Source organism: Mustela nivalis, assembly GCF_964662115.1.
Source record: "Mustela nivalis genome assembly, chromosome: 9".
Classification (NCBI taxonomy): Eukaryota; Metazoa; Chordata; class Mammalia; order Carnivora; family Mustelidae; genus Mustela; species Mustela nivalis.
In genome coordinates, this window is record NC_139028.1 from 108,400,023 (window position 1) to 108,426,432 (window position 26,410).

Sequence of the window (26,410 nt, forward strand, 5' to 3'; positions counted from 1 at the left end):
TGACCTGAGCCGAAGGCAGAGGCTTTAACCCACTGAGCCACCCAGGCGCCCCAGCAAAGGACATTTTGCAATCGTAACAGGAACCGCAAGGGCCGTTCCAACCACAGTACTGGTTATTGGCAGGCTGACACAAATCAAATCAAGGCTACAAAAAAGAAAAAAAAAAAAGAATCTGAAGCTTGTGAATAGAGTATATCTCTCCTCTATCTTGATAAGTGTACCTTCATATCTAAGGTGTCAATCATAGAAAATAACTTTGGAGATATGTACATTACAATGTCAGCAGTAGCACTGTCTAGATGGTGGGGCTGTGTGCTATGTATAGGTACCACAATTTCCATTTTGTATGAAGAACTTGAGACTCAAGAAGTCAATGGTGGCTGGTAACTGGAGGAGCTGGAATCTGACCCAGGCATTTGGACTCCTGAGTTTCCACTTGTACTTCTTATGCTGAATTTATAAGGTGAGGAAGGTGGCTGTTTGCCAAATTGTCAACTATTACCTGGTCTACAATTCTGATAATTTTGTAGCAAGAAAGGGACTCAATTGGATACAGTTATAATGATGAAAAGAAAAATAGGGTTTTTTTTCTGATTTGATAATCCTGATTTCCGATATATAGTTACAGCATCTTACATGCTTTTTCTACCTTGCACAAAAATAAATTATACCAATTTTATTAGAGGAAATTCTGAAAGCCATGTTACCATCACCCCCAAAACAATTTTCATGTTTATTTGTTCCTTCCAAATCCTTGTCCACATGCATGCATATTTTGAATAGATACCAGGTACAAGTTTTTATATAGTTAGCTTTGTACCTATGTAGTTATTACAGCTGCTCTCATAATACAGCCTTCTTAGTGACTACTGTGTGAGATTCATGTTTACTAACTGCTTTTTTGGTTCTTTGGTAGACTGTAAATTCTTAAGGAAGTTATGCACACCTTTTATCTCTGTATCACAAACACTGCTGCTTTAGATGGCCCCAGCCAGAGTCTAGGGCCTTCTCTTCACATCAGGTGTTCCCACTGTCTCCTCACACTGGCTCTGCCTCCAACATTTACCCAAGTACAAGTTTTCTTGAGCTTCACCGCCAGATTTTTCTTTCTGAACGTATCTCCAGAGGCAAAGGAAACAAAAGCAAAAATGAACTATTGGGATTTTATCAAGATAAAAGCTTCTGCACAGTGAAGAAAACAATCAACACAACTAAATAGCATCCTGTAGAATGGGATATTTGCAAATGACTATCTGATAAAGGGTTAGTATCCCAAATCTATAAAGAACCTATCAAACTCAACACCCTCTGGCTGGGGCAGAGGGCTGCAGAAGGAAGGGGGGTGTGAGGCATTTTGGTGGAAGTGTCTGCTGACAGACCGGTGCGGGGAAGGAAGCTCCAGGTCCTCCAGGGTCAGCACAGGCCACTGTGGAACCACGGGTTCTTTCTGTAGGGTGACATAGCACCATGAATCCAGAATTAAGACTTCTAAAACCTTAACCAAAAGTTAGAAGGAGAAAATAATAGTGAAAAAACTGGCAATTTTGGATAAATTGAGGAAGAAACAGAGAGCAAGAAAAGCGTGTGGAGGTGAAGAAAAAAGTAGCTTTTTCTGCCAGCTACAAGAACAGCCTAAGAAAGTAGGGTGCTTACCAGACACCCAGTTCTATTTCCAAGTACTTGAGACATTCAAACATTCTGGAATTCTCAGTTCATGCAACAGGATGCCTTTGTTTAGACATGGCTTCATCAAGCCACAGAATAGACCACAGTTTTGGCAAAGCCTTTACCTCCCCAGAGGAGACAAGATATATTTAACCTTGCAAACCTTTAACACATGTGTATTAACTATTTCACCTCTATGATAAGTTTTTAAACATCTGTTTATGCTAATTGGCTAATGAATGCTTTACATATCTGATCCAGGCTTCTTCCTCTTAAAGTTAATTAACGCAGTAAGTTTCTCACCTTTTTTCATTATTCTTCACATCACTGAATATAATTGCTAATTCTATAACCTGGCATGTTGATGATATACTCAATACAACAAACTAACATATCTTAATTACTTTGTGCCAGGTGTAATGCTCAGCATTTGACATGGTAGCCTCGTAGAAATACCATGCCTCTGAAAACTCTGCACTCTAATTTCCAGCGTACTGATGAGAGAGCGTTTTGAGACTCTGAATGGTTAAACAGCTGGGCAATGAAGTAGGAGGCAGAAGTAAAGTTTGAACCCACCCTGAGCTTTGAATCACTCTCAGTTCTGCTGATGGCCTTCTCCCAAGGAATTAATGGTTAAATTCGTGGCACGTTTTCGAAAATTGTGCTTGTCATGTCCACTGCACTTCGTGCGTACGGATTAACATTTTTCATTGTATATCAAATACTGTAGTGAAACAGGCAACTACAGGCATGGCCACTTGGCATAAAATATTTACAAGCTGGACCTTTCAGAAGACGTTTGCTAACTCTGCTCTAAGTTTTCCTTTCTTAACTACCTTTGGAGGGCTGACATTTTCTATTCCCAATGAAAGAAAGCTTGTTAGACATCTGGTGACTGAGCTATAGGAAAGGGGTGTAGGAGTGCTGGAGAGTTCTGTTGTGGGCATTTGGGAACCTCCAGAATGTTTAATGTTCACTTTTAATATTCATTCCATCCTGGGGGGAAGGGTGCGGGTTTCAGAGTCATTCGTACACAGTCTCAAACTCTGCCTCTGCCTCTCATTTCTAGATGTACATAAGGAAATTACTCAGTATCTCTAAGCTTTGGTGTCTTTGAAATGAGGAAGATCAAAGCTTCATGAGGATTATGTGGTGAGTGCCTGTGCAGTGCAGTGTTCAGTTCTGTCTCTCTTTACTTATCTTGGAACAGTTTCCCTTTACGTAACTTGTCAGAGTTTCTCCTTGAAGAGCTCAGGCTGAAGCATCCTGCAGAGTGCTTCTGCTGTGTGATTCCCAGAAGCTCCTGACCTCATACCAATCCTTGGCCAGAAACACCCCCGAGTCTCTGAGAGTGAGAGAGTGGCGCGAGGTCAGGGTTTGAAGTGGAGCATTGACGATAAGGCAGTAGCAGGCTCCTGATTCTGGTCCTCCCCCCCTGCTTTCTGCAGATGTTTGGAGCTGCAAGGACCATGGAGGGGGAGTCCTGTCTAGACCTGTTGCAATTCTAAGAGAGAGACAACTTGGACCATTCTGCAGGTTTTATCATTCACATGGGGAGGCAGTGGAGGATGATGGCTAAGGGCATAGGTTTTGGAGCCGGATTGAATGGATATGCATTCCAAGTCTGCCACTTTCTAGTTGTGTCCCTTTACTTTCCTGCATCTTCTTCTCTTCATCACTCATCTTCATGGGAATAAAGTTAGCGCCTTCATCTTAACCTGAATTGAGCACTACAGTCCCTAGGATGTAAGTACTAACAGCCTAGCAGATGTCCAGTTGGCGCACACTGGCTACTCACGATCATGAAGACGCTTGTGAATTTTCCACCTGCCTGCTGGTAACTTCACTTCCATCATTATGGTCCCAGAGTCACAGCTCATCTTCCCTGTCCCTGACTTGATCCCAGGACCCCCTCCTGGCCTCTGTGTCTCCCTTGCTCATCACATCCAGGCCCCGGGGTCTGAGGAGGCCAGTGCAACCTTCCCACCCTCTCCTAGTCCCTTCTCTCCCTCCAGTTGTATGGCTCTGTTAATCACATCAGCCACGGAAACCCCTTCGACTTGGAGGTTCAGAGGAACTCCTGGCTTGAGTGTCAGACGGTCATTATCTGGCCTCAGAAACAGGTAAGCACACAGACCAGGACGGGTGGGACTGGTCAGCTTCAAAGGGCTTGAGGAGCCAAGCCAGTTCCGACTCACTATGGCTGCCTGCAGGGTCAAAGAGAAGCCGAAGTGCGTTCTTTCACTCCTTTGGTGCTTGTTACCTTGGATGAACGTCACATCCCCACCCCACCTGTCATAGCATCATAGCACTCATCAGAGCAAGGGAAGGGTGTGAGGAGAAGGAGGAGGAGGAGACCAGCACTGGAAGGGCACCTGTGATCTGATGGAAATTCAGCACTGACTGAGGTGGCAGGTGGTAGTGACAGGGGCTGGGACAAGGCCAATCGAAAGGGCGCAGTGACTTAGAAACAAACAACAGACAGGTTCACTCCTAAAATCTGCCTCTCAGGGAACAGTGACAGGACTCATAATGACTTGGGTCAACTATGTGGAGGCACTAACTCCTGATAGTGGATGACATCCTCGGGACAACCTTGTCAAGTGAGCCCTAATATCTCCAATTTAGAGAGGAGAAAGCTACGCCGAGGGAGGGAGATTAAATCACGTGGCTGCAGGAGACCATGTGTTAAAGCATAGTCTTCGGCTTTGGCTAGTGTGAACTGAATTCAAGTTTGAAGGACTGCCGATTTTACTAGGTCTGTGACCACAGGCACAGATTTTTCTGAGCCTCAGTTTCCTCTTTTGTAAAAGGAAGATAATAGGAGTAACTGAGTAACTTCTTCATAGAATGAAGTAACTTCTTCATAGAATGACAAAGTTTAAATGAGATACCATATATCACAAACTTAGTCTATAGCACATGCTTTTAAATATTACCACAGAGGGCGCCTGGGTGGCTCAGTGGGTTAAGCCTCTGCCTTCGGCTCAGGTCATGATCTCAGGGTCCTGGGATCGAGCCCTGAATTGGGCTCTCTGCTCAGCAGGGAGCCTGCTTCCTCCTTTCCCTCTGCCTGCCTCTCTGCCTGATTGTGATCTCTGTCAAATAAATAAATAAAATCTTAAGAAAAAAATATTACCATTGGTATGGGTTGAGGTCACACAAGGAGAAAGTGATTACGCTCTACATCTGTTTTTGCCCTAAAGTCTCTAAACTTCCCTGGACATCTAGTCAATGAACTGATGCTTTGTAGGCCAGCTGCCTTTCTTGTGAGTACAGAAGCTGGGTCCCCAAATAATATTCTAATCCAGGTCAAGTTGACCTTGCAGACCAGGTTAGGCCTGGAATGCAATGGTAATGAAGCAACCCCAGTTTGAGGAACCCAGGGAGGCAGGCTGGGCCCTGCACCCCCGCATCTTTCTTGGCTCTTTCCCTAGAGATGTTCCTTTGGCCTCCTGGCTTCCTGACAGGCTGTCCTTGGGGACTAACACCCAGTTTAGTAAATTCCATCATCCAGTTTCTTAGGAGTATGGTGTGCTAAAGAACTATAGGTGGCCCAGGGTTACATATTTGTTTTCATTTTGATAATTTTGTATTTATGATGTGTATTGGAGCAATGGAACCACACATTAAACCCATGATTTCACATCTCCATCACTTTGAACAAGGCCAGTTTTCAACAAGCAAGTCAATAAATGAAAATACTGAATATATAAAAGTGCTGTGGGGGGCGCCTGGGTGGCTCAGTGGGTTGGGCCGCTGCCTTCGGCTCAGGTCATGATCTCAGGGTCCTGGGATCGAGTCCCGCATCGGGCTCTCTGCTCAGCGGGGAGCCTGCTTCCTCCTCTCTCTCTCTCTGCCTGCCTCTCTGCCTGCTTGTGATTTCTCTCTGTCATATAAATAAATAAAATCTTAAAAAAAAAAAACACAAAAAAAAATCCTGTGATGTTAAAAAAAAAAAAAAAGTGCTGTGGGACACTTATGTGACAAAAATTGGTAAGATTTTGAGACAATACAATTTATTTTATAGTACATCCACGTACTTCATGGCATACCATGTTTTCGGTTATTAAAAGTTTATCTAATTGTCATGAAATTATGACTTATTTAATAATTTTTTTTGTTTTTTGAAGATTTTATTTATTTATTTTAAAGAGAGGGAGCAGGGGAAGGGGAAGAAGGAGAGAGGGAGAGAACCTCTTTTTTTCTTTCTTTTTCTTAATTTAAGTTCAATTAGCCAACATATAGTACATCATTGGGTTTTTTTTTAATATTTTATTTATTTGACAGACAGAGATCACAAGTAGGCAGAGAGGCAGGCAGAGAGAGAGGGGGAAGCAGGCTCCCTGCTGAGCAGAGAGCCCGATGCAGGGCTCGATCCCAGGACCCTGGGATCATGACCTGAGCCGAAGGCAGAGGCTTAACCCACTGAGCCACCCAGGCGCCCCACATCATTAGTTTTAGATGTAGAATTAAGTTAATCATCAGTTGTATATCCCAGGGCTCATCACATCACATTCCCTCCTTATTGCCCATCACCCAATTACCCCACTTCTCCCACCCACCTCCTCTCCAGCAACCCTCAGTTTGTTTCCTATAATTAAGAGTCTCTCATGGTGTGTCTCCCTCTCTGATGACTTCTCATTCAGTTTTCCCTCCCTTCCCCTGTGAACCTCTGTGTTGTTTCTTATATTCCACATATGAGTGAAACCATCTGATAATTGTCTTTCTCTCATTAACTCATTTTGCTCAGCATAATACCCAGTTCCCTCCATGTCAGCATAAATGGTAAGTAGTCATCCTTTCTGATGGCTGAGTAATATTCCATTGTATATGAACCATATCTTCTTTATCTATGTGGCTGTTGGTGGACATCTTGGCTCTTTCCATAGTTTGGCTATTAGGGAGAGATAATGTCAAGCAAACTCTGCACCAAGTCCATGGACCTCAAAATCAAGACCTGAGCTGAAATCAAGGGTGACTATACCACCCAGGTGCCTTAACTCTAAGTTTTGATCCCAAGTTGTATTTTGAGTTTGGGTCATCTTTCTTTACTCACTTAACCAACTTCCATTTAGTTTGTGGTGTCAAAAAAAATCAAATTTACATGCAAAAACTTTACTCAGAGACTATCTGAATACATGTCACCAAAATGTTATGGATGTTATCCAATAGAAGATAAAAATCCTGTTAAAAACTGAAGTACTTAAGGATGAAATTATCCACAAGAGGGGCCAGATGAAACAAGGTTGGTCATATGTTGATAATCATTAAAGTCGGGTCTTGGGCCCATGGGGTTCATTACACTTTTTTACTTTAGTATCACTTTTACATTTTCCATTACAAGTTGTTTTTTTTTTTTAAACTTTTTTTTTTTTATAAAATAAAAGAACCAAAAAAAAAAAATCTATTAACTTCCTCACAACTTTGGAGCGGTTGTGGAAGAGAAGAACTAACACTGGGCCAGTCCTTCCTCTAACTTGACGGGTCCTTCCTAACTTGGCCACCCACTTACTAGTTGACCTTGAGAATCTTTCTACTACACAATTTCATTACTGACCTTCTTTCAGTTCTTTCATTTAAAAAACAGGGGGTTCACCTTGCATCTAAATCCACTAGGATGTTAATTTAAATTACAGGTTTTAAGGTCTTCCCTAGAGGTAAGGACAAAGAAACTTTAGAAAAGTGGGATGCAGGAGAGTTTATATAGGCAAGGTTCCAATCTTCCCTCTGCAATTCATGGAAACCAATGAGAATGAAGACACTTCGGTCCAAAACCTATGGGATACAGCAAAGGCGGTCCTAAGGGGAAAATACATAGCCATCCAAGCCTCCCTCAAAAAAACTGAAAAATCCAGAACACACTAGCTGTCTCTACACCTTAAAGAACTGGAGAATCAACAACAAATCAAACCAACTCCACACATAAGAAGGGAAATCATCAAGATTAGAGCTGAGATCAATGAGGTAGAAACCAGAGATACAGTAGAACTGTATCAATGAAACTAGAAGCTGGTTTTTTTTTTTTTTAAAGATTTTATTTATTTATTTGACAGAGAGAGATCACAAGTAGGCAGAGAGGCAGGCAGAGAGAGAGAGAGGAGGAAGCAGGCTCCCTGCTGAGCAGAGAGCCCCATGCGGGACTCGATCCCAGAACCCTGAGATCATGACCTGAACCGAAGGCAGCGGCTTAACCCACTGAGCCACCCAGGCGCCCCAGAAGCTGGTTTTTTGAAAGAGTCAATAAGATCCATAAACCATTGGCCACACTAATCCAAAAGAAAAGAGAGAAAGCCCAAATTCATAAAATTATGATTGAAAAGGGAGAGATCACAACTAACAGCAAGGAAGTAGAAACAATCATCAGAAGTTATTATCAACAGTTATATGCCAATAAGCTTAGCAACCTAGATGAAATGGATGCGTTCCTGGAAAAATATAAACTACCAAAATTGAACCAGGAAGAAATCGACAACCTGAATAGACCGATATATAATAACGAGATTGAAGCAGTGATCAAAAACCTCTCAAAAAACAAGAGCCCAGGACCTGACGGATTCCCTGGGGAATTCTACCAAACCTTCAAAGAAGAAATAACACCTATTCGCCTGAAGCTGTTTCAAAAAATTGAAGCAGAAGGAAAACTTCCAGACTCTTTCTATGAAGCCAACATTACCCTGATCCCCAAACCAGGCAAAGACCCTACCAAAAAGGAGAATTTTAGACCAATAGGCTAATCTTTAATCACAAATGTAACATACTACTGATTATACAAGCGCAACAATTCCATATTGCTTTAAAAAATTACTCCCTGACCTCTTCTCTTCCCCTCCTTTACAACCTCTTGAGATAATCAGTTCTAGCTCATTCTAACATAACACATGGAGGGGTATTGTTACCTCTTATTGCCATCACATTCTCATTTGCCTTTAACCCAACATCCCTCCAGGTCAGTCAATGCAGCATTAACTCATTCTTTTCAATAATGGTCCATATAGTAAACACACTGACACCTACTCAGCCATCCTGTTGGTTCAAATTGCTCATGGTTCTTTGCCACTACAAACAGTGCTTCAACAAACATCCTTGGACATGTATCTTTACATATGTATCTTTATATATCTATCATTTCCTCGGTAGAACTGATTATTGAAAGTGGTATTACCAAGTCAAAGGTCATGTGTACTTCAAAATCTAGTAGGCACTTTCTGATTACTTTCCCAAAAGATTGCTCTCATTTTATTTCTCTGTTAACAGTGACTACAATAACTGTTTTTCCAGCACTGTATGCTATCCCTCCTTTTAACTTATGCCAGATTTATGGATGAAAAATGGCATCTTATTATAGATTTAATTTACAATTCCCTGACTAGTGAGACTGGATATATTTAATGTTTATCAGCCAGTTGGGGTTTACTTCTGAATTGTCTGTTCAGATCCTTTGACCACCTGTACACCGGGTTTTCATGTCTTTCTTAAAATTCTCCAAGGGTTTTAAAAAATTGGGGATATTAAGACTTAATTTGTATGCTACAAATTTATTTCCCAATATATAATTATGTTTATTTTATCAATGGAAGTTTTCACTCAGAAATTTTTTTTAATATTTTTATTTATTTATTTGACAGACAGAGAGAGATCACAAATAGGCAGAGAGGCAGGCAGAGAGAGAGGGGGAAGCAGGCTCCCCGCTGAGCAGAGAGCCCGATGCGGGGCTCGATCCCAGGACTCTGAGATCATGACCTGAGTTGAAGGCAGAGGCTTAAACCACTGAGCCACCCAGGCGCCCCTTCACTCAGAAATTTTTAATTCTCATGTCATCACATATGTTTTTCACTCCAAGTTATAAGATTTTTTTTTAATTGAAAAGCTTTTTCCTACTCCAAAGTATTATAAATATTTCAACATTTTTATTTTTTATATTTCAACATGGGTTTCTTTTTCCTTTTTACATTTCAATCTTCATTTCATCTGGAATATATTTTTGAATAGTATTAATTAAAATTCTTATAAATCTTTCTCCCATATGGCTAGCCAATGATGCCAGTACTATTTATTAAACAAATCATCCCACCAAAACTTAAATATCTCTTTTGTCATAGAACATATTTATGTATTTTGTTATCTATTCCTGTCTTGGATTCTAGTCTTACGCTGTTTCAGTGGCTTTATGGTAAGTTTTAATATCTCATAAAGTACATCTTTCTTCCTATCCTTTTTCTTAATTTTTTTTTCCTTATGGATTTATATTCTGTGTGGACTTAGACTTTTTCAGTATTCCAGCTACCCACTGCAATTGTGATCTGAACTGGATTCACTTGTTAAAATTTTGGGAGGATTGAGATTTATATGTAACTAAGTCTTTTAATCTAGAAACATGATAGTATCCCAATTTTCTCAGTTTCTTTTTCACTACCATTTTACCAACACTAAATTTTTTTTTTAAAGATTTTATTTATTTATTTGACAGAGAGAAATTACAAGTACACTGAGAGGCAGGCAGAGAGGGAGAGAGAAGGAAGCAGGCTCCCTGCTGAGCAGAGAGCCTGATGTGGGACTCGATCCCAGGACCCTGAGATCATGACCTGAGCCGAAGGCAGTAGCTTAACCCACTGAGCCACCCAGGCGCCCCTACCAACAGTAAAATTTAACTGTTTTCCTAGGGTAAACCAAATGAAATAAAAACCATTCAGTTTATTCTTGGCTATTTTATGCTTGTTAAGACTGCCAGTGGAATTAGTTTTCTTTTTATATTTTTAAGCACTATCACTTTGTTATTGATTTTTATTTCTGTACTTAATTTCTAAACATGCCATACAAGATTCTTTAAGATATCATTTGGTTACATGTTTTTCATGAGTCTCTTCGACTTTGCCAACACATAATAATGTAATATGCACATACAGATAATTTGCTTCTTCATTCCCCATAATATTGGTTTTCTAGTTTCTTGTCTTATTGCATGTGCAGAACCTAGGAAGATAATACCAACTAAGAACAGCAATATCTCCATCCTTGTCTTATTTCTGACTTTAATGAGATGGCTTTAACAATTCACACTTGGAATTATATTTGATCTGTCTTTACATGTTTAGATTATTTTCCTACTCTTCTTATTATCTTATAATCTATATTTGGAATAATGACTAAAATTTTATAGGTTTCTTTTTTGTATTTGTTTCTTTTCTTTTCTTTTTGGCAATTCATACTCTTACAGTTTTTCATCCTGTAACTGACTACACTGAAAGATCTGGGTTTAAGCCATGCCTCCACTTCTAAAATAAACTCTATTTGTTCACATCTACTTGTCTTCTCATATACTCCTGAATAATTTATTCAGAATGGTTGCAACTGTATTGGTAAGTGAAAACATTCAGTAAGTATCTTTTATTCCTTTTTTTTCCTCCAAATTTCAGATTAGGGATCTTTCCAGGTATTATCATGGTTTAATACTGAAATTGTGTGCTAATTTTTGGTTTATGTAGAACTTAAGTATAAAATAATCTGACTTTGGCCACTTGTTAATGATAGACATTTCATTTCCAATTGTTTCTATTAGTATGTTGCAGTGTTTTATTTCTTTGAAGATCAATTTTGAAAATGGATGGAAATCATCCATTTCTTTTATCAGTAAACAGTTGCCTTGGATCACATCTAACTTTCCATGATAATTCCCTTTTTCCCTTTGCTATCTTCTTCCTCATCTCTAGTAATCTCTGTGTTTTGTTCTTCTTTCTCTTGTTTTTCCTTAAAAAGTCTTACCAGGAGTTTATCTTAAATTTTTTTGAGATAGGAAGTGGGCTGCAAGCTATAAGGAGATGTTAATTTAAGTTATGTTTCTTTTGCCTTTGTTTCTCATTGCTGCGTACATCTTTTTCTCCTCTACTTCACAGCAGAGTCCCCATTCTTCTGTATTTTCAACACCAACTAGATCCACGCCTTGCAGATGGGTCCCTAAGAAAGGAAATGGTGAATGGACAGATAGAAGACTGAATCCATATGGAGACGTGTTTCAAGGAACCCGCATGCGTTGAAATGCCACAAAGGCAGTCTTGGCACAATAAAGGACTTTGGGTTTGGCATCTGACAGGAGTGAAAGTCATTCTAAGGACTACCTTTAGGCAATTTACTTACCCTGTTTCCTAACCTGTGAAACAGGAAATGAATTAAGCAGAAAGATAAAATGAGGCACTGCTCTGGACAATTTCAAATTTCAATACCTGTTGTTTATCGGACACTTCCCACTCTGCTCTCCTGACCCCCATGCCCACGCACTCTGCTCCCCATTGTCAGCACCCAGAAATACTTAGCTGCCAAGGCAATGACAGGTACCAGGCTGGCTTTGCTCCCTCGAAGCCGTTCACAAAACCTCCAAGGACCCAGAGTGATGGCACCAGAGACTGGTGAAGTGGACCTTAGTTGAATGAGACCAAGGCAAGTTAGAAAAAGAGGGTTCAGCCAGCCTGAGCCAGAGCAATCTTGGGCAGGCCCATGTACTTTCAGAGAATACCTGACACGGCATAAGCTAGTCCCACCTCTCCGTTCCGTCCCACAGGCGCAGCCTCCTAAAGAGATGGGAAGCTCTTGGGCGACAGAGAATGAAGGGGAGGTGAGCCATGAGAGATTATGGACTCTGAAAAACAATCTAAGGGTTTTGAAGGGGCGGGGAGGTTGGGGGAACCAGGTGGTGGGTATTGGAGAGGGCACGGATTGCATGGAGCACTGGGTGTGGTGCAAAAACAATGAATACTGTTACGCTGAAAATAAATTAAAAAAAGAAAAAAAAGAAAAAAAAAAAAAAAGGAAAGAGTGAGTAAACCAACACCACGCTGCCATTGGCCACAATGAGTGTCAATCCTCACCCTCTTCCCAGCCCCCCCTTCCCTTTTCCCGCCCTTTTCATCAGGCACGTTCTCTGGCGCCCTCTGCAGGCGGTGCTCGGAACTCCAGCCCCGTGGAGAGGCTTTGCGCTGGCGAGTATATCCAACCGCTGGTGTGGGGGAATATTCGCCTGCCTGGGCGGTTCTGCAAGAGGACTGCCTGTGCAGTCACCAGGACCTGCCCCTACGAAAGCCAGCGGGCGCATAGGGAGGGCCACACAGGAAAAAGCGAGGGCTATGGAGAGCGGGGCTGGAGGGAAGCAGAGGCCAGAAAGTACTGCGAAGGGCCCCGGTTCAGGAAGCTGATTGAAAGAAAACAGAGAAGCAGTGGTAGGGGGCTAAGGACACCGTGCCTGCCTGCTTGGGTCTTAATCTTTGCTTTGCAAATAGCTGTTTGTCTTTAGGACAATTGCTTAATGTCTCTCTATGTCTATCCTTTAAAATGGGGATAATGGTAGCGGCCTCCTATGACTGAATAAAGGATAAAACTAGTTAGTATCTGTAAATATCCAGTGTACATTTGGGTCAGTGAAAGTAACGGTTGGCTTTAGAGATGGCCACCAGCAGCACTGGCATCACCTCTTGGGAAATGCATGTCACCGCGCCACTCGAGCCTTAGCGAGTCAGCATCTCCACCGAGGCAGCTGAGAAATGTTTCGACAAGCTGACCATCATAAACTTCGATGATGCATCATGCACTATGCGAAGACCTGGTCTGAGTTTCGGCGGTTTTTAAAGCCACCCAAATGAAAAGTTGGGACACGAATGGAAGGGGAATCACAAAGGGGCAGGCCGGTCGAAGTTACAGATAGGGAATCAAGACCCCCAAGAAGGGAGTGAACTTGCCCAAGGTCTCCCTGCAAGAAACTGTGCCACTCTAAACTCCTCCAGTGCCCCACACCCCCAACTAGGTTTTAGGCAAACTATCCTGTTCCTAATCTGTGAAATGGGTGCAAAAGCCAACCTAACTCCATGGGTGACTGCGAAGATCCCACGAGACTCAAATCAAGTACAAAACACCGCGCGCTGGGAATAGGGGCTGAACTAAAGTGATCAACCACCTTCAGGCCCCAGAACCCGAAATGCAGCGGGTCCCTGGGTCCCCGCTGGGGGTATTTCCCTCGAAGAGGTCCTTGATAAATAAGACTCCCGCAAGTCACAGAGGTTGGAGACTTAGGGAGAAGTTCAGATCCCTGGGCCTCCTGCTTTGGCCTGAGTGAGTGCAGTAGCCTCTGCGCGCGGCTGGTTCTTTTGCTGGGGGCTCCGAGTCCACTACACGGACCACAGGAGCTCTACTTTGGGCCCTTTTGTCCACTGGACACACGAAGGTACTAGGTCCGCAGCAGCAGCCAAGTCCCGCCCGGCACGATCCTCGCGCCACCGCCCACCCGCAGGCCGAACGTTAGCCCCGCTGCTCCCGACGCGGGCTCGCACTCCCACCGCGCGGACCCGTCGCAGAGGCAGCCGCGCCGGAGCGGAAATCACCTGCTCCTCCCACTCCCGCCTGCACCCGCCTGCGCCCGCCCAGCTCCCCGCGCGTCCGCAGAGGCGCGGAGGCGGGAGGGCGGGAGAAGACTGCGCCGTCGGCCACGTATCAGGATGCTGGCCCTGGGACAGGGTGCGCACTGCGTGCGTGGGCGAGACCGAGCTGCACCAACACGCCGCTAGCGCACGCCCGGGCTCATTCCGGGAATCTTCCCCGCCCCGGGCCTCACCACCTGGCGGGATGGGGTCCACTCCCAGCCTCTACCGCCCGCCCCCTCGGTGGCCAGACTCGGCCAATGGGTTCCCGAAGTGGCTGTGTTCCTGGCCAATGAGAGCAGACCGCCCCCTCGCCGCCCGCTGACTGAACGGGAGCGCGGAAAGCTCACTTCCACTTTCCCCGAAGGAAGAGTTCCCGCGGGAAGCCCGCCCAGCCCCATCTTCCCAGCGCTTGCGAATCCCGGGACAGCGGCCACCGACTGCGTGGGCACTCTTGACGCATCTGTGAGTGGTGCTTGGGTCCTCAGTCGGACGTGGAGTTCTTAAAGGGCGGTTGTGAAGAGCACTAGGCAAAGGACCCTGGTCCTGAGCCAAGAGGTTTTGGGGATATGGGATAAGCAGCCTCCCATTGTGGGAACCCCCTTTTCGCCCCCCCCCCCCAGCCTCAAAGATCAAGACTTTTCTTCCTAGAAAGACACTTGGAGATCAGCTAGGAAGCTGTTTCAGCTACCTGCTGTGTGCCCGGGCATCCGGAGGGGAGAGAATAGGCGGGTGGGGCAGGTCAAATAGCATAACTGCTGCCCAGAGCCACTGAATCATGATCTTTGAGGGTAGGGTCCAATATCTTCCTTTTTAACAAGCCCAGAGGGGTAATTCACAGAACTCTTCTCAGGCCTGTGTGAGCCTCAGAACTGTTAGGCTTTTCCTTTAGCTGGTTCTTCCCCTGGCTTCCAGTAGCTTCCTCACATGTGTGGACCGACCGATATTCAACTGAGGTTTCAAGGGGTACCCACTTGTAGATCTCCGATTCTGTGTGTAGCTGTAGCTCTTTCCTCTCTAGTAGTCTGCCCCACAAACTCCAGCCACTGAGGCCTCCCATGATCCTGAACTTGTCTTCTCAACTCAAGGAAACTGCCAGTCTGTTTCCCTTCCCTGAGATATGGTCTGGAAATGCTCCCCAGGAGGAAAGCTAGATGTTCATAGGGATTACCTCATTTGATTTCTCTCTCTGAGGGATGGGAGATCACTGTTCTGCACTGCCTGGAATCCAGTGTTTGAAAGTTGTTTCACGTGTCCTGTCATTCCTTTGTTGTTAGTCATTACAAGTGGGGGAGGAAATTCACTTCTTGTTTCTCTGACTTGGCCACTAACAGAAGTGAGTCATAGTTCCTTAGAAGTCATCATGAACTCCATGAAGTCTGAAGAGAACAAGCCATTCCCTGCTACAGAAAATGGCCAGAGTCGCAGACCTGAAGATTCAAAGGTATGTCTCCTTTTTAACAACTCCGCATATTCTAACCATAGCACAGTATTAGGATCCTGGTAGAGGATAAGCTGATGAAGAATGGTGGTTAGAAGTCCTTCCTCTGTGTTGTGGAAAGTATATTTGGAAGGTCACATCTCTAAATACTTGTGCAAAACCAGATGATAGTGTATGAATTAGTAGTGCAAAGTGTGCCTTTTTAGACAACAAGATGACTAAAAAACACTGTAGACACTTGATACTAGAAGGACAGACAGGCCAAAATAATACCGTTACTACATATTGAGAAATTAGTGTGTACCTGAAATTATTTTCACAACTTCTTGTGGATTTTCTCATTCATCATTTAATAAAACAATACATATTGTCATCATCCCTTTTTCAAAATTGAAGAAACTGAAACCCACCTTTCTTAAAGTTGCAAAAACGATGAACTTGATGGTGAGGATTTGAATTCAGGCAGTCAGACTTCAGAGTTGGTTTTTGGCCAACACAAAACATGCAAAATGATAATACTGACTCAAGATACAAACAAGTGTTTTGGAGTGCAGAGAGGAGAATGCCTCATTCACACTCAAGAAATTAAGGCAGTTTCATCTGAGAAAGATCTTAAAGGATGAATAGAATTTCACCAGGGAAGTGTATCCAGCATGAGGGAATATTTGGGTCAAGTCATACACACATGAAGACATATCTGGGAGCAGTCTAGATAGACTTGATGATATGGAAGAACTCAAGAATGTGGTAGCTAATAATGCCGGGAAGATAGTTTGGGGAAAGATTCCAGTAGGCTTTATTTTAATCAGAACTTTTTCCTCAGGAAAAAAAAATCTTCTAATTGTGAAATAATGAAGCGGGTTCATTGAATTAGAATTAAATGAAATGTAAGATTAATTTCTTCTAATCACTAGCCACATTTCAGGTCCTCAGTAGCCATGTGTGGTTAATGGCCGACATATTGGACAAACAGATATAGAACATTTCCATCACTGAGGAAAGTTCCACGAGACAGTGCTGCACCAGGTTCAGGACGTCTGTGGCCTTGCTATGCCAAGTGTGATCTACACACACCAGTAATACTGATCTTGCCTGAGAGCTTATGACACCTCTCTGATCTGCATTTTAACAAGACCCCAACCCCCAGATGATTCACAATTTCTCAAATTAAAATTTGAGAAACACCGATCTGAGATACCCTTATAGTTGGATACTCCTTATGGTGAAATATTTATTTAGCTTATATAGTATTGTTTCAAAAGGGGAAATTTTTTTTAAAGATTTTATTTATTTATCAGAGAGAGGTGGGGGAGAGAGCGAGCACAGGCAGACAGAATGGCAGGCAGAGGCAGAGGGAGAAGCAGGCTCCCTGCTGAGCAAGGAGCCCGACGTGGGACTCGATCCCAGGACGCTGGGATCATGACCTGAGCCAAAGGCAGCTGCTTAACCAACTGAGCCACCCAGGCGTCCCTCAAAAGGGGAAATTTTTAACCCTGTGAGAAAAGAAAAGGGATTCATGGTCCCTGTGTCAGGAAAGTACAGAGAACTGGGCTGAGCTTCAATGCAGCACCACGCGGTTGTTTCAAGGATTCATTTATGTTTCCCATCACTATGCTCTGCTTCTCATGCTGTCGTCTGGCTGGTTTTCTGCATGGTGACAACAGAACTTCGGTAATTTCTGAGTGTATACCTGCATTCGCTGCCATTTAGATCACGAGTCCATCCTGGGACACTGAGAAAAATTCCTTTGGCATGTAACTTTCCACCATTGCTATACCAAACTATGTGGCTCAAGGAGACACTTGAGCAAGCAAGGCCGGTCCCCGAGCTGGCATGAATTCATTTCTGTAGACATTTATAGTTGTAACGAAATGGCAGAGCTGTGCAGTGGATTTTTTTTAAAGATTTTATTTATTTATTTGACAGACAGAGATCACAAGTAGGCATAGAGGCAGGCAGAGAGAGAGAGGAGGAAGCAGGCTCCCCGCAGAGCTGAGAGCCCGATGCAGGGCTCGATTCCAGGACCCTGAGATCATGACCTGAGCCGAAGGCAGAGGCTTAACCCACTGAGCCACCCAGGCGCCCTGTGCAGTGGATTTTTGGAAAAGAGCAGCAGTATCCTTTAAGTCCCTACACTCCATGCTTAAGGATTTGGGTTTCGTTCTGTATGTCAAGAAGTGTGTACAGGTTTTATCCTTGAATTTTTAAAGAGGAGATTTTAACTTAAAATTTTGGCTAAATTATTCATCTTGAAATTCCTATGGCTACACTGTTCAGAGTGATAGCCACTAGCCACATGTGGTTATTTAAATTTAACTTCAACTTAATTAAAGTTAAGAAATGAAAATATATAATATATAATATACATAATTCAGACCCTCACTCACAGTGAGTGCATCTCACCTGAGTCTGACATCTTGGGTAGGGTAGATATTGTTGGGCATCTCCATCAGTTACCTAAGAATAAATATAAGAAATGACTTATATATCTTTCTGGATAAAAATTATAAGATTTATTGGAAGACAATGAAAAGAGATCTAAATTGATGTTGAACTATAAGATACTTAGGAATAGGAAAGCTCAACATACTTAAGATGTCAGTTCATCTTAAATTCACATATTGATTTAATATAATCTCAATTAGGAGTGTGACAGTGTATTTTTGAGGCACTTAATAAGATGACTAAAAGTTAATGGAAGAACAAAGGACCAATAGCCAAGACATTTATGAGTATAAAGAGTAAAGTGAGGAGAGTGTCCCTATCAGATATGAATGTTTATTATAAGGTTGTACTAATTAAGAGAGTATTTGGCCAGACATAGAAAACTGTAGCACTGGAACAGAGCAGAGAGTATGGAGACAAACCATAAAATATATGAAAATGTCTTTGTATTAGTTTGTCAGATTTGCTGTAACACAGTACCACAAACTGGGTTCCTTAAACATCAGACATTTATTGTCTCATGGCTCTTGAGGTTCAGAGCCCAAGGTCAAGGTGTCAGTATGCTTGTCAGCTTCTGTGAGCTCTGAAGGAATGATCAGAGACCTCTGTCCTTGGCTTGTGGGTGGCCATCTTTCTCATGTGTCTCTTCGTATGGTCTTTCTTTTATGTACATCTGTCTCTCTGTCCCAGTTTCTCCTCTTTGAAAGGACATGAGTCAGAATAGAGTAGGGACCCACCTTACTCCAGTATGAACTCATCTAAACTAACTACAAAAACCCTGTCACATCCTGAGGTAATGGGGGTTAGGAATTCCACACATCAACTTTGGGGCAGGGGGTGCAGAGTTCAGCCTGTACTCTCATATGGTAAAACTGGCAGTTATGATCAGTGGAGAAAGGGTGAACGATTCAATATTAGTGCTGGGAAAATCATTTATCTCTGAAGCAAAAATTTTTAAAAGACTGAAACCTCCATCAGGCCATATACAAAAAAATATATATACAAAATATTGTAAATATGTACATACATATGTATAAATGTGTATATATGCATATATACATGTATATACAAAATATTGTAAATATGTAAATATGTAAAAAGAATATACAAAATATACAAAAAAAAGAAGTTGAGATGAAAGACTAGACTAGAAAAAGCAAGCCTTTACACTTTTTAGAAAAAAAAATAGATTAATTCCATGAAAGTTAATCTTATGACATAGAATGATTAATAAACTTGACAACAGAAAACTAAGGCCTTCTTATCTTTTTTTTTTTTTTAAAGATTTCATCCATTTATTTGACGGAGAGAGATCACAAGTAGGCAGAGAGGCAGGCAGAGAGAGAGGAGGAAGCAGGCTCCCCGCCAAGCAGAGAGCCCGATGCGGGACTCGATCCCAGGACCCTGAGATCATGACCCGAGCCGAAGGCAGCGGCTTAACCACTGAGCCACCCAGGTGCCCCAAGGCCTTCTTATCTTGAATGATGCCTAATGAGAATGAAAAAGCAAGCCAGATACTCAGAGTATATGTTTATCATATATAATAAGTAAACAAGTTGTATCTGGAGTATAGAAAGGGTTTTCGAAAGTCAAAAGGAAAATAGTCTAATAGGAAAATGGGCAAGATGTGAACAGGCAGAAGCACGAAAAGAGTTTTAACTCCATTAGTAATTAAACTAATTAATTAAGATGCCATTTCACATCTGCAAGTTGGCAAACATTGACAGTTGGGCAGTACAGTCTTTTGACGAGGATGCAGATTTAAGGAGATTTTTCCTATCCACTGGGGGAAATGCAAGGTGGTACAACTATTCTGTAAATAATATGGTGGTATTTAATAAAGGGAAGTATTCAGAGATCCTAAATTGGAGGAGTTTCACTCCTACCCCTGAGTGACATTCTTGCATATGTGTACCAGGCAACATTCAATGATATTCACAGCAGAATGGAACCACTGTTTTTAGTAGAAAAAAACCTGGAAATGACCTAAATGTTCATACACAGTTAATTGTTTCAATGGATTCTATTTAACTGTAGAAGTGAACGTGGGAGGGCACCTGGGTGGCTCAGTCAGTTAAGCAGCTGCCTTCGGCTCAGGTCACGATCCCAGGGTCCTAGGATCGAGTCCTGCATCCGGCTCCCAGCTCTGCAGAGAGCCTGTTTCTCCCTGTCCCTCTGCCTGCTGCATACTTGTGCTCTTTATTTCTCTGTCAAACAAATGAATAAAATATTAAAAAAAAAAAGAAGTGAATGTACGACTGCATCAGTTAGAATTAGTCTCAGAAAAGTAGTGAAAGAAATCGCAGAACAAACTTAATAGGATGTCTTTCCATAAAATTAAAACAAGGCACAACCATATGGTGTGGTACTTCTATTTTTTTTTTTTTTTTGGTACTTCTATTTTAACAATATATGTTTATGTACCTAAAGAAATGTAAACAAATTATCAGTTTAAAACAAATTCAGGGGCCGCCTGGGTGGCTCAGTGGCTTAGGCTTCTGCCTTTGGCTCAAGTCATGATCCCAGGGTCCTGGGATCGAGCCCCGCATCAAGCTCCCTACTCAGTGGGGAGCCTGTTTTTCCCTCTGGCTCTGCTATTCCCCCTGCTTGTACTCTTTCTCTCTCTCTCTCTGTTAGATAAATAAATAAAACAAATTCAGAATGAGTGTCTTTAAGAATGAGAGAGATATATAAGGTGAAAGAGGAGCTTCTTATAAATTGTCATATGCTATTTCGTAATCTGGGATGTAGATACAGAGATGTTTGTCAGGAGATGTCCTATACTGCTTTTGCATATAACATGTATTGCAAGTTTTTCTAAATAGTATATAAGCATTAAAATAATAGAAGAAGCTGAGTGTGCTTCACAGAGTGCCTGCCTGGGTGGTTGAGTGGATGCTGACCCTGTTAACAGACTCAGGAAACCCAGCAAGAAGGGAAGGATCGGGAGTAAGGTTTATGACTTCAGTTTGCAAAGTCTTGAGGGTGAAATGCCTCTGATGTATCCAGGGGTAGATGTCAAGGACCAAACACCGTATTAATATCTGAAATTCAAATGAGCTACAGATACAGATTTGGAGAGTAAGTAGTAGCTGAAAATGGGAAGGAAAAGAAAGCACCACGAGAGGAAGAAACTCACTGTGCTTGAAACCAGAGCTCATTCAGTAGCACTGGCCTCCCAGATAAACCAAGCCCCTCCATCCCTCCTGAGTTTACTGTCTTCAGCTTTAGTCCTCAGTTCATATAGAGTAGGTCCAAGCCTTGAGATTCCATAAGAATTCCCATCCAAGATCTACCAAATCCTGTGCTATCATGTTTTTCACTTATGTCCTTGGTTTTCATTCCTGTTGCCATCAGATTATCAACACTTTTCCCCAGACTATTGCCAACGGGTTCTATGTGTATATGTTTTTGAATACATACATTTATTTGAATATGACCATGTGTATTTTCTTGTATATCTACCCCGCCCTGGGATTTATGTCATTTTAGCATATCATGTATTTCCTTAGTGCTGTTTAAAGAAATACAGAGTAGAACTAAACAGATACTTGTTGGGAATTTTTGAAAGGCGATGTTTCAACTGTCCAAGAGGCGCATTAAATAACTCCAGCTTTACTATTAAGTAATACAGATTTTAAAAACAGTCAAACAGTCAAATTAAATGGCATTTGATCTATCAATTGGTAGACATTTAAGATAATAGTACTGAAATCCTTTGGAAGAGTCAGCCATGTGGTCGGTCTTTGGGGGCAGCAAGTGGAGAAGGAGCAGGAGTAATTGATACAATTTCTCTGGAAAGCAGTTTGGCAGCATAGATGTTGTGAAGTACATTGTAACCTTAGTCTCAGTATTTCTACAGCTGGGAAACTGGCCTAGGGAAATATTCTGTTTACAACATTCCGACAAAATGTTTTATGTATTAAAATGTTTGTCATATTTAGAGTAGTAAAAACTGGGAAATAGTCTTACGTATCCAGCAAGAGAAGAATGAATTAGAAATTACTGTACAGTGACATATCCAGTGGCCCCTCAAATTGTTTCAGAGGTTATTTAATGGCATATAATGTCATTAAATACAAATATATTTCATGACATGTCAGTCAGTGGCAGGTTGCTTAGTAAAGAGGAAGTTCATGCAGCATAGCACAATTTAAAGAACATAAGATTTCTGTGTGCTTGTAAAATCATAGAAACAAATAAAACAACATGTAGAATGGTTATCTCTGGTGATAGAGTAATGATTGGTATTTTTTCTCCATTATTCATTATCCATGTTATTATCCACTTCTTCTTCACACTGTCTGTTAGTTTTATAAGTAGAAAAACATGCAACATTATTATTAAAGGTGGTTCTTACTAAGTTCTTGGTCTTTCCTATTTTAAGGATACGGTCTTGACGCAGACGCGTCTTGGCTCACCTGCTGCTCACTCTCTCTCTGACAGTAAAGAACGAAGCAGTCTCGTTAAGCTAAAAAGTGAAGTCAAGCATAAAGCATCTGTGGAAATTCAGAATCCAGACCTGAACACCAGGGAAAAATGTTTTTTTACTTTTTCGTTCAATAAACCCTCCGGGAAATCAGACTTCAGTGTGTTTACAGCACATGGTGAACCCATGGAGAATATCTACTCAGCCCTGAGAGCAAATGACAATTTCAGTAAAAGGATGGAGAAGCATCTTAATAAGAACATCTTTGTTTATGAAAAGAATACGATAGGTGGATATGTAAATTTAGGAATGCCTCTCAAGTGCCTACCTGAAAATGCCCATTTTAATATAACACCTGGTCCAAAAAAGAGTGGCCTGGAAGATGACCAGATATTACGCCAGTGTGAAAATCCGAACATGGAATGTGTTCTTTTTCATGTGGTTTCTGCTGGAAGGAGTGTGAAGAAGATTCTCAAGATCAAGGAAATTTACGAAAAAGGAAGTACACTTTGTATCTATGCCTTCAAGGGTGAGACTATCAAAGAAGCTCTACTCAAGGATAACCGATTTCGTTCCGACCTTGACGAATTTGAATGGGAAGTAAGGGAAGGTCATCAGAAAATTCATGGAAAACAGTCCCTGGTGGATGAAGTATCTGGAAAAACCTTAGAAATGGACATTTTTAAGAAACATGTCAGTAAAGGTACCCCTAAAAAAATTAAACAGAATGAAAATGCCAATGAAACCAGTCCCAGGAATCAGATACAGTCTGAGATCAAAGAACATGAACCAGAAACAGATGAGGAGACTGAAGATGTAGAGGCCAACAGAGAAAAAATCGTCCCACCTCAGAATCTAGCACATGATATTGTAGGTAAAAAACGACGCACAATTGCCAGGATTAGGAGTTATTATAGTAATAGTTTCAACAGAAGACACGGGAAGAATAACTCAAGACATAGGCAAAGGCCTCATGTGGTTATGCGGCATGTTATTAAGCTAGCTATCCCGAGGACAGCAACTGACCTCTGGCTAAAGAATTGCCAATCGTTGGACAAAAGTATAATGGATCAATACCCAAATTTGAAGGAGGAAGCACTTCAGATGAGAAAGTATTTTCAGGATGAACAGAGGAGAACCAAACTGACAAGCTTTCAACAGTTCAACGTATATAAAAAGTATTTTGGAAAAGTGACTGAAAATTCTACTTCAGTTGCAACCTGTGAAGATCTTCTCCATCTTAGTGAGTCAGTTGGGTTCATGACATGGGACAATAATGGAATCACAGGGAATGCTACTTGCTTTGTCTTCAATCATGGTTATATTTTCACCTGTCGGCATGTAATACATCTTATGGTGGGAGAAGGCACAGATCCAAGGTTTTGGCCAGATATAATAAGCAAATGTGCAAAGGTATCTTTTAAATATAAAAGGTTCCACCCTATCAGTGTTGATTGGTATGACATTGAGCCATGGTTTGAAGTGTCTGATGGACCTCTAGATTATGCCATTTTAAAGCTAAGCAAAAATGGAAATGAATTTCCTCCAGGCCTGTTTAGACGAATTTCCTGTCCACCACCTAGTGGTTTGATTTATATAATTGGTCACCCAGAAGGCCAGGTCAAGAAAATAGATGGCTGTGCTGTGGTTCCTATGAATCAGCGCTTAGAGAGGTACCCAGAACAGCATCGAGGTGAGGTGGTAGGACCCCATGCTGCCACTTACAATGCTTTCTCTGTGTTTACCCAAAGAAGTTTCCTACCAGAAGTCTGTAACACTGACACACTTAGCTATGATACCTGTTTTTCCAGTGGGTCCTCTGGCTCCCCAGTATTTAATACATCTGGTGAATTAGTTGCTATGCACACTGTTGGGCATTTTTATGTTCATGAAGGTAGAGCCTGTGCCATTATTGAATATGGCTATTCTATGTATTCAATTCTTGGTGATGTTAAACAGAAGAATGAGAGGTTGTTTAAATTATTATTCGAAGAGAACAACGAGAACCATAATGAAAACGATAACAAACAAGAGTTGTTTCAGTCTCGTCAGGCTGTACCCATGGAACTCTAGGAAAAAAACGTTTTATTCAAGAAAATATGCCAGTAGCCTAAAAATAAAAAGAAAAATATTCTTTTTATTTTTTTTTTAAATTTTTCAGAGAGCACAAGCAGGGGCAGTTGGTGGCAGAGGGAGAAGCAGGCTCCCTGCTGAGCGCTGAGCAAGTGTCACATATACCCTGATGTGTATTGTTAACCTGAGCAGCATTGCTAACAATAGCCAAACTACGGTAAAAGCCCGTGTGCATCAGCTGATGAATGGAAGATGTGGGGGCACCTGGGTGGCTCAGTTGGTTAAGCAACTGCCTTCTGCTCTGGTCATGGTCCCCGAGTTCCAGGATCGTGTCCAACATCTGGCTCCCAGCTCCATATGGAGTCTGCTTCTCCCTCTGATCTTCTCTTCCCTCAAGCTCTCTCTGTCTCTCTCTCAAATAAATAAAATCTTAAAAAAAAAAAAAAACAGAAATGAAAGATGTGGTATATATTTGCAGTGGAATATCACTCAGCCATCAAAATAATGAAATCTTGCCATTTTTAACAATGTGGATGGAGCTAAAGTGTATTATGCTAAGCAAAATGAGTCTGAGAACGACAAATACCCTGATTTTATTCATGTGGAATTTAAGAAACAAAGCACATGGACGTATGGGGAAGGGGGAAAAATAAGAAGAGAGAGGGAAACAAGCCATAAGAATAAACTGAGGGTTGATGGCGGGAGATGGGTGGGGGATGGGCTAAATGGGTGATGAATATTGAGGAGGGCACTTGTCTTGTTGAGCACTGGGTGCTGTATGTATGTGATGAATCACTAGACTCTACTGAAGTTAATATCACATTATATGTTAACTAGAATTTAAATAGAAATTTGAAGAAAATAAATATCTCTAATTTGCAACTAAGATTGTAAGTCAGATTCTTTAAAATAGATGCACTTGCCTCTTATTGGGAGATAGAAATAAGATGGAGACCATCTTTTCTCTCTGGCAAACAATGTCATAGAGAAATGCGTGTCTAGAGAGGGTAGTGTTGGCCACCATTAAGTGTCAGTGTCCAGTCCTCAGCTTTATGTGTATTGAAGAGTGATTGCAGGCAGTAGCAGCAGCCAAAATATCTGTATTGCAATGTCTGGTCATTGACTTTGATAGTGTGGAGAGGCATTTTTAACAGCTTCCTCATTCACCTTCCTGATCCCTGGTTTCCAACTAAGAGGGTGAATTCTTGAACTCCATTCCAGCGCTGGCCCTTTGAATCCCTCCCACTGCTTTTGTCATTCTAAAGATGTTCTAAGGATGCCTGGGGGGCTCATTGGTATAAGCATCCAACTCTTAGTTTCATTGGCTCCAGTCAGGATCTCATGCCTTAGGGGATTGAGCCCCGTGCCAGGTTCTTTGCTCAGCTTGAAACATTCTCTCCCTCTGTCCCTCCCTGCCCTCACAAATAACTACATCTTTTAAAAGTGTTCTAACAATTAATCCCTTCAGTTGAAACTCTTTAACCTGCACAGATCTCTGATACACTCTTCGTACCAACTAGACTTTGATTGTCCAAATATATGATCGCTTCTCAGTTGTGTCGAAGCCATAAATCTCAGAGAAATTGTTGGTTCAGAAACTCTATATCTGTATGTGTGTTAAAAAGGTACGGGAACAACTGCTAAATTTAAAAAAAAAAATAGAATGAGGTTATTTCTCACATGGTAATCTAAAGATACAGCCCTCTGTGGTTGTGGGAGTTTCAGGGTGTGATGGTGTTAGGTTTTCTCTGTCAGATCAAAGATGGCCACTAAACCTCTGGCTAACACACCTACACAACAGCCAGGAGTAGAACAAAAATGTACAAAAGGGGAGTGTACCTCTTCTTAAGATCACCATCTAGAAAATGCATATATCACAGCTGCTGGTAACCATTGTCTACAACATGGTTATGTAGCTCACTTAGCTGAGAGTTAGGCTTTGAAATGTAGTGTTTT

General features: G+C 41.8%; 1 protein-coding gene and 1 long non-coding RNA gene across 7 annotated transcripts; both read left to right on the forward strand.

Annotated features, from left to right (window-relative positions):
• Window positions 1-1,015: 1,015 nt before the first annotated feature.
• LOC309873045 lies at window positions 1,016-12,550 on the forward strand. Its single transcript, XR_014316170.1, has 3 exons — window positions 1,016-1,263; window positions 2,735-2,817; window positions 11,559-12,550. It is a non-coding gene; the product is annotated as an uncharacterized lncRNA (long non-coding RNA).
• A 753-nt stretch (window positions 12,551-13,303) lies between these two features.
• On the forward strand, window positions 13,304-25,336 carry FAM111B (FAM111 trypsin like peptidase B). Of its 6 annotated transcripts, none has more exons than XM_082747606.1 (3): window positions 13,304-14,531; window positions 15,344-15,510; window positions 22,340-25,336. In XM_082747606.1, exons 2-3 carry the CDS (start codon window positions 15,430-15,432, stop codon window positions 24,452-24,454), a joined length of 2,196 nt encoding a protein of 731 aa, XP_082603732.1. In that variant the 5' UTR covers window positions 13,304-14,531; window positions 15,344-15,429; the 3' UTR covers window positions 24,455-25,336. The 6 variants fall into 6 exon arrangements, with proteins under 6 accessions (XP_082603732.1, XP_082603736.1, XP_082603733.1 ...); XM_082747610.1 differs by having other exon boundaries at window positions 22,399-25,336; XM_082747607.1 differs by having other exon boundaries at window positions 15,401-15,510.
• Window positions 25,337-26,410: the final 1,074 nt, after the last annotated feature.